Raw genomic sequence first — 11,778 nt, 5'->3', positions numbered from 1 at the left:
AACCCTTCCCCAGAGTGGAGCTGCAGTCGGGTCCGTTTCCCTCCCGTTCCTTAGGCTGGGGCTTGGAAATTGCTGTGGAGCATCTTAGATGAGCACAGGCTGTACCAAAGCAGCGTTGATTTATATGTAACCCTTCCCTTTGTAGTGCCTGGCCATCAAGCGTGGATGGGTTGGATCATTTCACATTACCTCAAATATCAATTACTTTCCTGATGGCTGTTTTTTTCCCCCCTTAAATCTCCACTTGCCTGAGCTTTCAAAAATTGATACCTACTTGTGGCTTCTAGATGGGCAAAACTCTTTACTCCAGTTCTATGATGCAGACTTATCTCTGTGCATCACACGCTAGAAAAAACCCCAGCATGTTATAACAGCTATTGCAGGCAGTACTACAGTACATTACCCTTGTGATAAAAACATATCTGGAACTTCAATTAAGAGGATAGCTTGTGATTTTGACAACGCTTGTGTAATATCTGGTGTCTCCCTCTATAGTAGCTTTAGAAAAGCTGCCTTTTTAAGCAGGATCCTTTAGTTTCTCCTGTGAGGTTATAGCTTTCTCCTGAGTCAGTCTTTTTGACGGATTTTATTAATATAACCATTTAACATCAATAGTCACCAAAAATCTGAATATACCAGAAATGTTTCTTTTGAGGGAAGAGGAAATAGATATCCGTATGAATATGTGTGCATTTCTACAGATGTGTGTGTGTGTGTGTGTGTGTGTAAATACACATACCTATATTCATTTATTTGTGTGTATGCTATTAGCAGAAACTGCATGTCTCATTATTAATAAACATAAAGCTAATATTTTTCAGTTCATAAAAAGTTTCTGTCATCAGCTACTATTATCATAGAATCTCAGGGTTGGAAGGGACCTCAGGAGGTCATCCTACAAATACTTTCACTATAGGACAGCCATTCCCTGCCCAGTTATCTGAAAACAGGTGAGACTATTTTTTCTGCTGGCATTACACTGGCATCCAAATGGCATTTAGAAAAGGATTGAGAACGTGTGCACTGGTGGCAGTGATGTGACACACAACACAGACAATAATGTAACAGGAAAATATATGCTGAGTCTTTCTTTTTTTGCCTAATTCTTCCTGGGCCGGGGCCAGGCTTTCCTCCCTTTTCAGATCAGTCAATCATCAACTTGGCCATTTAAGTATTACTCTCCATTGCCAAATGGTCTGGGTGTTTTACGTAGCTGCAATGGCATATTAAGTTTTAGAATGGAGACTGTCACTAACCTAATGAGACAAATATATTACGATAATTCTGTGCGCTTGCCAGACATTTTAAAATACTAATACTGGCTGGAAATTAATACAAATCTGAATACTGTTTCCCGGAAAAAAATCAGTGTCTAGAAATACTGAATAAGGACATTGGACTATAGGGGGAAAGAAACTACAGACTTGACAGATGTTCTCAGCCCAACTCTACCTTTCTCTGCAAAAATGCCACTTGTAAAACTGTTGCATTCCAGCTCTCTAAGTCTAAATAAAATACAAGATTGTCTTTTGTTTTTGAAGCTCAGATCTGACCAGAGCTCATACTATTATTGTTTTACCTTTTGTGTTTTCTGCTAAGGCGTCTCCTGATTCTTTATTCTCTTTATTTTAAGAAACTGAGCTGTGTATTGTAGCAGAGACAGGGTAGTGGTTACAGCAAAAGGAAAGGAACAGTTCCAATCCTGCATTCAGCCCCAGTGAATTACCCACTCACTATGCGATTGCAGGCAATCATTCCACTTCTTTTTGTGTCAGACGACCCAATTGTACAAATAGATAAAAGCAAACATTAGTCATCAGTGTAAGTCAGCATTTGAGTGAAGATTTCATATGGGACGGTGTATGCATGCACATGTACTTGTATATTATATATATCTATATATATGCAATTGCTAGCTTTAATGTCCATATTTAGTATGCATTGTTCTCCTTAGGAATAATTGAGGACAGGAAACTTGTTTCATTTTGAAAGCACTGTATCTCCAGAGACAGGCTGAAAGCATGGTCTTCAAACATCTGTTTTTGTTAATATTTGAGGTTATTCTCATTTTAAATGTTTGTTTTCAGACCACCCCTCTGGTGTCCTTATGGAAGCAGCTGTTTCTATCTGAGATTAGGACCATATGCAGAAGTTGAGGAGGGGGATGGCTTGTCCTATTCATGAAGCCTGTATACTTCTGTTGCTAATACTTGGGTTGGTCACCCCAGCTGCCATCAATCATGAAGACTACCCTGCTGATGAAGGCGACCAGACTTCAAGTAATGACAATCTGATCTTTGATGACTATCGGGGGAAAGGCTGTGTGGATGACAGTGGCTTTGTATACAAACTGGGAGAACGTTTTTTCCCAGGGCATTCCAACTGTCCTTGTGTCTGTACTGAGGATGGACCTATTTGTGACCAACCAGAATGCCCTAAAATCCACCCAAAGTGTACTAAAGTGGAACACAATGGATGCTGCCCAGAGTGCAAAGAAGTGAAAAACTTTTGTGAATATCATGGGAAAAATTACAAAATCTTGGAGGAATTTAAGGTATGAGCTATCTTAGTATTTATTCAATACTAGCATGTTATATGAACTTTAGTGGTTGGACTTTCAAAGGCACTCAGTATTGGCCTATCCCTGCTCCCACTGAAGTTAATGGTAATACTCCCATTGATTCCAGTGGGAGCAGAGGTGAGCCAATGCTGAGCTCTTTTCAAAAATCCCACCTCAAATGTGTACCACAAAAAATGCCAGTGTTGTGCTCAGAGAATTAATATTCACAAGTACATCAAAATATGTAACTGTCGTTAGCATTTGGACTTTCTATGTCTGGTTAAATAGTGATAATCAAGCTCACTAGTAGCTAAATTATCATGCAGGTGACTGTAAAATAATGAGAAGTATATGGCTAAATAATTGATCGTAACTATCAAGTTCCCATTGGGAGTGTTGGGGTGAAAGTCCTTTTGAAAGAAACCTTAAATGTAAGACCAAAACATATTTTCTAAAAATCTTTACCATTAACACAATATATGTTTGTGATTTTAATAAGTTAGAATACAAGCTTTCCATTAAGCTAAGGAAAATGCCATACTTCTGTTGCAGTAGCATCTATACCCAACATATGAATTTAGAACATGTGACCTCCAGATTCACAGCTCAATGATGAAAACTTGCTTTGAAGTGCAACCTTTAACTCTTCATGGGTATAAGCCTTATCCCTCTTTATACTTGGCAGTTTCTTTTCTCCTCTGGCAGTGAAAATACTTTCACCTCAGTCTTTGTATTTTCCAGCATTTCAGTAACACAAGATAGAGCTTCTTTATTTCCAGATAGTATCTTCTCTTGCAGTTGTTTCCTGTAAAAAATAGTGTATTGTTTAGTTTTTCTTTCATGAGGGATTTCCCATCCACCTATAACTAGCAAGTCAGAATAGGGCTTGTCTTCACTATCAGGGTAAGTCGACCTAAGTTACGCTACTCCAGCTATGTAACTTAGGTCAGCTTACCCTGGTGTCTTCACTGTGCTGCGTCGATGGGAGACGCTGGAGTATTGGGGTCGAATGGAGAACACTCTGCCATCGATTTAGTGAGTCTTCACTTAACCCATTAAATTGATCCCTGCTGGATTGATTGCAGCAGCGTTGATCTCCCCATAGTGAAGTCCAACCCCTAGAAGCAGCCTAGTAGCTTCATAAGTTGCCATAGTGCATTAGACACATATCCTTGATAGACTCATTAACAGTGTGTCCTTTGCTTTGCAGAAGAATACTGCAAAGGCTGCTGATGGTGTGACCTGTAAAAACATATTGGAATGTTGGTAGCCTAAGAAAAATTAGTCTAACTTACTATAACAGGCATCATTCTCTGATCCCTGAAGATGAAACGTTACCATCTTTGGGTGACTCCTTGAAAAATAAGTGGCCTAGTGTAATTCCTGGGTCAGGGTTGAGTACACATGCTAAAATAATGTAAGACCTTTTCAGGAGAGGTCCTAGAGCATAAGGGATGCCATGTGGATCTTTTATGACACAAACCCTGTGCAAGAAAAAAAAAGTTGTCACAGAACTAATGATGACATTTTACCTTTATACTCAGAAAGACAATCAATGAGAACTTTACCACTAATAACACTAGAAGTATGTTTTCAATGTTATGCATTGAGATTGAGCTGCAAAACGTCAGTTAAAATGAATAAGATATATTTGATTCCCTGTTTATTGTGCTTTAACTTAACCCCCACCTAAACTTAATGGTAAGTTTTTAGCTGGAAACTGATCAGTAGACAAAGGAATTCCACGATCATAATAACCACCTAACAACTCAAGGAAAGCATATCAGATTGTGGAATGCCCCGCATCAAATAATCCTCAATGCAGGACTTCAGTGGAGATACTCCTGATTCAGTTTAGATCACAATCAAGCCTTCTCTAGCTCAAAGCTGGGCTCCTGAGTAGAGTGTGTGATTTTTGTTCTGCAAATAGCAAATTCACAAAAAGATGCATTTTCAGGTAGCAGAAACTTCACAGTTTCAGCCACTGAACTGAAAAATCAGTTATTCACTCATCTCTGCTCCCGAGAAAGTGAGAGGGGATATACTGGCCCTTACAAGAAGCTTGCTTATGGAGAAACTTCAACTATACTGAAATAATAAAGTTCTATTATTTCTCAAGGTATTTCTATGGAGTTAAACTCTGTTTACAGTGCAGCACAATTCCATAGATACAGAAAAACTTGGGGAGCTGAAAGATAGTCACTGGGCCAATAACTAGGATCTTGTAAATCCATCAGAGAGAGAACCCCTGGGACCAGGGAATCTGCTGGTATTATTGAGTGACATCCTGACTGCACTGAAGTGAAATGCAGTTTTCCCATTAGCATCAGTGGAGCCAGGATTTCCTCCATTATCTCCATAGTAGAAATTCTGAAGAGTTCATATATTCTGCAGGCTCCACGCCTTTGTCTTGTGGCATTTAGAAGGTCTCCAGCCTTTCCCAGCACACTTCCACTTATAGTGAAGTCAAACTGTGCCAGAGATGAGAGACTTTCTTAAGTCTGTTTAGAAACAGACTGTTTGTCATTGGAATAGACTCATACAGTTTAACCTGTCAGAATAACTGTTTGATTACTGTTTTATATTTGTCAATATCTCGGTTCCAACATCTTATTTTGTAGAGGTATGCTGGTCAATACATAGTTAAGGTTAATATTAGATTGATTTTTGCATCTGTTTGTGCACACACATACACACATAGATTTTTTTGGTCTGGAAAGTTTGGGGCAAGTTGAAGAAGACATTTTGGACAGTGCAATAGATCAACACTTGAGAGACTTCAGTTTTGGGTCATTTTCCTAACTTATTTTTAGCTCACTGTAGCTCCTCCTTGGCTTGGCATGGAAAATCCAATTTTTTCTTAATCTGTTGCTCTTAGTGAGTACAGAGGCATTTGACTAGTTTTGGGGGTAAAAAGGTGGTGCCTGGTGCGAATTGCTTAGTTACTAAGACTCACATTTTCCAAATCAGACATCCATATTGTGGGCACAATTAGTGCCTATAATTTTTGTGTGCCCATAAAAAGCCATGCACAAATATAAGTATGTGGACAGCCAGCCACCTAATTTTTACCAGCAATTCACTAGCTGTTCAAATGTTGATATTTGCATGACTAAATGGAAGGCTGAGCTGAAATTCAGATGCAAATCTAGCTTCAAAAGTAGTTTGTATACTTTATAAAACCCCTTACATGTTTGACACACACTCTGGGGAGAAGAAGAGTTGTGGGCCACTGTGTTACCACTCAGCCTCAGCAAGAGAGAGTTTTGCTGATGATTAGACTCGATGTCAGCTCCCTGCCACATCAGTCTGTCTTCCTCACCAGCAAACTCCTCAAGGCTCTCCTGCAGGGGCGGCTCTAGACATTTTGCTGCCCCAAGCAGGGCGGCATGCTGCGGGGGGCGCTCTGCTGGTCGCCGGCAGGGCAGCAGGCAGCTCCGGTGGACCTCCCGCAGGCGTGCCTGCGGAGGATCCGCTAGTCCCGCGGTCCGCTGGTCCCACGGCTTTGGTGGACCTCCCGCACAGACGCCTGTGAGAGGTCCACCGGAGCCGTGGGACCAGCAGACCCCCTGCAGGCATGCCTGCGGGAGGTCCACCGGAGCTGCGGGACCAGCAGACCCTCTGCAGGCACGCCTGTGGGAGGTCCACCGGAGCCGTGGGACCAGCAGACCCTCTGCAGGCACGCCTGTGGGAGATCCACCGGAGCCGTCTGCCGCCCTCCCGGCGACCGGCAGAGCACCCCCCACCGCATGCCGCCCCAAGCACGTGCTTGGCTTGCTGGTGCCTGGAGCCGCCCCTGCTCTCCTGGCCCAAACCTCACCTAGCAGGAAACAATCAATGAACTCCAGCCCTGGAGTTCCTCTGAAATGTTTCTCTGCAATGCACTGCCCCTGCCACTGTGCATTTACAGAAAATATTAAGTTCACTGCTCTTTTAAAGAGTTGGTGCATCACAGTTTAGTAATTTAACTGAGGTAAATACACCCTTTCCTTTCTGAGTAAAAGTAAAACAAGTTTATTGACTAAGGAGAAAGGATTAAAGGATACCAAGTAAGAGAGATAAAGGTAGAGATGGTTACAAGCAATTAAAACTGAAAACACTCATCTAAAAGTCTCAAACTTAGTCTAGCACAGGGATCGGAAACCTTTGGCACGTGGCTTGCCAGGGTAAGCCCCCTGACATGCCAAGCCTGTTTGTTTACCTGCCGTGTCCGCAGGTTCAGCTGATCATGGTTCCCACTGGCCAGTGGGGGCTGCGAGAAGTGGTGGCCAGCACATCCCTTGGACAGCGCCACTTCCCGCAGCCCCCACTGGCCTGGAGTGGCGAACCATGGCCAGTGGAAGCCACAATCGGCCGAACCTGCAGACATGGCAGATAAACAAACCGGCCTGGTCCACCAGGGGGCTTACCCTGGCGAGCCGCATGCCAAAGTTTGCCGATCCCTGGTCTAGCAAGATACAGTCTTCGTTCAAGATGGTGCCTGTCACCCACAGTCTCCTTTCCAGCCTTTTCCTGGCTGGCCTGTCCAGGACCCATCGCAAAGATCAAAACACTTGGTTTCTTTGTCTCTTAAAGTGAAGAATAAAGATAGAGTCTCTCTGTGTTCCTTATATTTCCCAAAGGGATGACTTGTTTCATAAGTCAGGAAGGCATCCTGGAAAACTCAGACTCCCGTGTCCAGTGCAGGAATCATGTTAATTCTCTCTCTCTCAAGTTCAGGAACAGGATAACCCCTGCTGGGTTAACTCAATAGCTGTGTTTATAGCTAACATGTAAATGGAGATAAGCCCATATTGCTTTGTCTAGGAAAGAGCTGTTTGTCACCTTTATCTAGGCTAGGTTTTCTTGTCTTAAATATCATCCAGAGAGAATCCATCACTTCACATATAAAGTTAACACTTGTGTTTTACAGTTATATTAATAACCAGCATGTTGTTATCTTCCATAATGGTACCTCAGAAGGCATATTTTGCACTGATACCATTGCAGTAGTGTGTAGGGTGTGAATACAGGGTGCCTAGGGTCACAATGTTATAGAAAGGCCAAATAACTTTTAAGAAAACCATGAAGACCTCCTGGCCCTGATGTGAACCTAACACAATTTTCATGGAACTTCAGGCAAGGGTTGGGGATTCCAGCTGGAGGGAGTAGTCGAGAGGCAGTGAGTGCTCTGAAGTTGGTGGCAGTACCCAGGATCTCCTTGTTAGGCATTTGGGCTCAGAGTTGTAAAGGTATTTAGGTGTTGCTGCACTCAGTATTGTAATACTTGACTAGTTTCGGAGCCTGAATCTCATTTTCAAAAGTGATTTAGGCACATAGAAGTCTATATCAACTGTCAGTGGGATTTAGGCTGCTAAATCAGTGGAGCATTACAACAGTGAATACAGCAATGCCAAAATACCTTGAAAATCTGGGCCTTAATAGCCACAAAACTGACCAGTTTCCAGGGGTTTGAGCTTGCTTTGAGGGAACAATGGTCAGGGGAAAAGGGAGGCAGGACCAGGCCATGGCTTTTGGGAGGAGCCAGTCTTAACTCAGCTTGCCTCACTACTGCAGGAACAAATCCTCCTCTCCCAGTCTGAGCTCCCAAAATGCCTTCCTTGCCTTCTGCTTTAGTCCCAAAAGACAGAATTCCCACCATCTCCAGGGAGATTCAGGGAAGAAGGCAGAGCTCTATCCCTTCCACCTTTCTCCTTCCTTCATTTTTCATTCTCTTCCCATCTGCTTAGCCGCTTCTTGACAGCTGCTGCCTCTACAGCGTTCTGCCACTCTTCCCCCTGCTCCCCAAGGACAGGCTGAGGTTGGTTTTCCCTTTCTTTCCCTACATCCACGCAGTCAGGAGGCGGCAGTAACAAAGGGTGGAGACGTTCTTCATGTGAACAGATAATACAGAGTTCACCCTCTTTCCTCCTGTGTGGTCATATGGTGGCTTTCTGTTCCCCTACACCCATGTGGTCAGATAGCCTTCTTTCTTCCCCACGTGTCAGCAGTGGCTTTGTTTTCAATTACAAATATCCAAGACTGATGCCATTCAGTGCTAACCTAGAATACTCTTCTAACAGATCAGGAGCCTCACTTGATGGGGTGCGGGGGGGAACCCAACGACAGCAGGGAAACAGCCTCAGGTTGTCATGAATGCACTTAGTGTTTTAAATTAGCATTCCCACATATGAACTTCTATAGATTTAATGAGACGATGTGTCAGATGACTCTTAGTGTTAAATAGACAAATATGAAGGAGTCGTGAGAAAATCAGACAGCAGCTTTTCTATGTGCTTGGTGATTTTTTATTCTAATACATAATTTACGGAATAAAAGGAGCCATAACTCTCTCCAATCCCCATTTATAGCATGACTTATGATACTTTTATAACCATAGGTAGGAGCATTCTTGAGATTATTAGGTTTTTACTTTGAGGCATCCATTGTGTGTCCATAACAACTTTTGTACATCCCATGATTCTTTCATCACTCAGGATAGGAAGATACAGAATGATCATCAGAGTGCTCCTCTCTGTGTGTATATATCAACACATAAAAATACTGTTAAGGAGCATTCATTGCTGGGGGATAAATGATTCATCCACAATATACTGCCAGCCAATATGGTGCAATAATCAGTTAATGCTAAGGCAAGGCAACCAGGAGGAAGAGACATGAGTAGGTCTTGCTTCCTTCCTTCCACTTCCATATCAGTGGAGGACCTGCTCCAGGAACACTGGGGCCCAGAGACCTACTGTCATACTATGTGATCCCCCGCCTTCCCACACAGATATTACCCACACAGATTCCAATGGCAGGGTCTTTCCACCCTATATTCATGTCTCCTATGGCACAAGCTCGCCACCAATGCTCTGAGCCTAGGAGCTGCTCAGAGGGTTGGCAAGCCTGCCTATCCAGCACAGTGGCTTGCTTCTCCAAACTCATTGGGACTAGAACTCCAGGAGTTTGGGGCAGTTCTCCCCACTCCTCAGTACAGACACGCCTTGTGTGCTGCAGGGTGAGCTACCTCAGACTCTTGTTCCAACTCAGCCATTCTCCACCAACCACAGCATCTCAGAATCTACCAACTACTGACTCTTACAACTACCTGCTTTGTTTAACATGTTCTTACTGATACCCTTTCCCTTCCTTGCCATATCACCTCCACTCATCCTCCTGATCCTTTTCTATCCATCTTCTTCTGATACCTGTCCCCAGCCCAGCATTTCTTATCTCCTTGTTCCTCTCCTATGTTCTCTGCCACCACCACAGAACTTCACCCACTCTCATATCCCTCACCACTTCCTTCAGTCTCATTGTCTCAACCCCCCACCCCCAAAAGAATCCCTAAATAGCCAGTAAACATTCATAATTTGTACTGAGCTTAGAATCATTGGACTGTAGGACTGGAAGGGACCTCGAGAGGTCATGTAGTCCAGTCCCCTGCACTCAAAGCAGGACTAAATATGATCTAGACTAAGCATGACCAAGGGGTGAAAAAAAGAGAGTGGAAATAATCCATTACCACTATGGGATCTTCCATACCATCAGGATATGCACATGACTGTATTAACACAGGATGTGAAAACCTGGCATCACTGAAATCAATGGCCAACTCCCACTAATGTTAATGGAACCAGGATTTCACACATGGTGTTTTACTATCAGCCTCATCCTCCCACCTTAATTTCCCCCATCTCTTCTTAAAGTCACTTGTGTCATGTGTAAAATTTGGCCCTGATCCTCTCGTTGACTATGCATGGATACACCACTGTGCTCTGTTGGCTTGGTTTGAATACAGCAGGCCAGAGTTCATATCTTCCGCTGCAGTCCCTTCTCCAGTGGAGTCAGAATCCTGACTGGGACCTTTTGCGTGGTGATCCAAATAATAAGTAGTAATAACTGTATTAAGTATGGCTTTATAAAACACTAATTATTCATTTATTTGGGGAACATGTACTTGGGAATAGTAACATCTGCTCCATTCTTTTTTAAAACGTTTTGTTAATGCAAATGTACTCATAGTATGTTGGAAGATAGATGGTATCTTTTATCAAATATGTCAGTACACTGCACACGTTATTAACTATCCTCATGACACCCTTGGGAACTTGACCAGTATTAAGATCTTTTTGTTCTGTGTTTGAACAGTGCCTAGCACCATGGGGTCCTGGTCTATAATTATGTACTATGCACTGTGATGATAATTAATAATAATTAATAATGTCCATTCTATCTTGGGATAAGATGAGGCCCAGAGAGTTAAGCGTTTGTTTTTCCCACGGTGGCTGCCAGAAACAGAATTGAGATGTAGTGACACCACGATCTCTTCTCTAACCATTACAAAATACAATAAGTACAGCCTTATTAAATGTTAATTAAATGCACATTTTGGAACTTTAGCAGACTGTTACCAACTGTATGATATTGTTATACCAAGTGGAATCCCAAAACTGATATACAAACCGCTTGTCACTAGTACGTTTAATCAATGTCTGCATTATATTTAAAATTCTTAGGTCAGATTCCTCAGATCTGTTAACTGCAGGGGGAATTCTATTGCACATTCCAAGCTCCTTCACTGCACAAAATTCCCATTGATTTCAAAGGGATGTCTGCACTCCTTTCACGGGCAGATTATGTGATAGAGATGTGCAGTGTGGATGAGAGAGGAAAATATTTGCGACGTTTAATTTGAAAACCAATCATTATTCCTCCTCAAACCCAGTCTTTCCCAAGTAAATCTAATAGTCCAGTTGCCGCTTTGACGAGGGTTCTATATTTTAGAGCGGCACAAGAGAACAGAAATATGACATCTTAAATTTGAGAAGCTTAGGCTGGCAACGAATTTTCCATGCAGAGTTTGCCTCCTTCTTTAATAGGATGAGTGTTCAGTTTCATGGTGAACATTGGAAAGCATTCAAATCAAGGGAGGCTAATAATAGCAAGAGCAAACATTATTAAAACCTTTTGGCAGTGTGCTGACCAGTGATCCAAGTCACTAGTAATTTTCAGATACCTGTTTGTAAATTGCAAGAAACTGATCACTAACAAGGTCAGCACAGGGCCTCAATCTTAATAATTTTTTTTCTTCTGAGATGCATTCAGCAGTGATTTTGCATTACAACTTGAACAAACGAGACCTTTTTCTTATATGATCAGCAATTTCACATGCTGCTAGAAAATCATAGTACAAAAGACATTTCAATAACGTGCCTATCCTTTAATAAAAGGAG

The 11,778-nt window shown here is 42.4% G+C and overlaps 1 protein-coding gene across 3 annotated transcripts in view; it reads left to right on the top strand.

Moving 5' to 3' along the window:
• VWC2L (von Willebrand factor C domain containing 2 like) overlaps window positions 1-11,778 on the top strand; it is a 133,781-nt gene that overhangs the window by 633 nt on the left and 121,370 nt on the right. For 2 of the 3 annotated variants that reach the window (XM_030579563.1, XM_030579561.1), the window contains exon 2: window positions 2,088-2,554. In XM_030579563.1, the coding sequence (XP_030435423.1) occupies window positions 2,144-2,554 (411 nt within the window). In that variant the 5' untranslated portion in view covers window positions 2,088-2,143. Of the gene's footprint in view, window positions 1-885; window positions 951-2,087; window positions 2,555-11,778 lie in introns of those variants that run through there. The other variant, XM_030579562.1, reaches the window with a different exon arrangement.

The sequence above is a fragment of the Gopherus evgoodei genome, chromosome 11 (assembly GCF_007399415.2).
Source record: "Gopherus evgoodei ecotype Sinaloan lineage chromosome 11, rGopEvg1_v1.p, whole genome shotgun sequence".
In the NCBI taxonomy this organism is placed as follows: Eukaryota; Metazoa; Chordata; order Testudines; family Testudinidae; genus Gopherus; species Gopherus evgoodei.
This window is presented reverse-complemented; position numbering and strand designations above follow the sequence as displayed.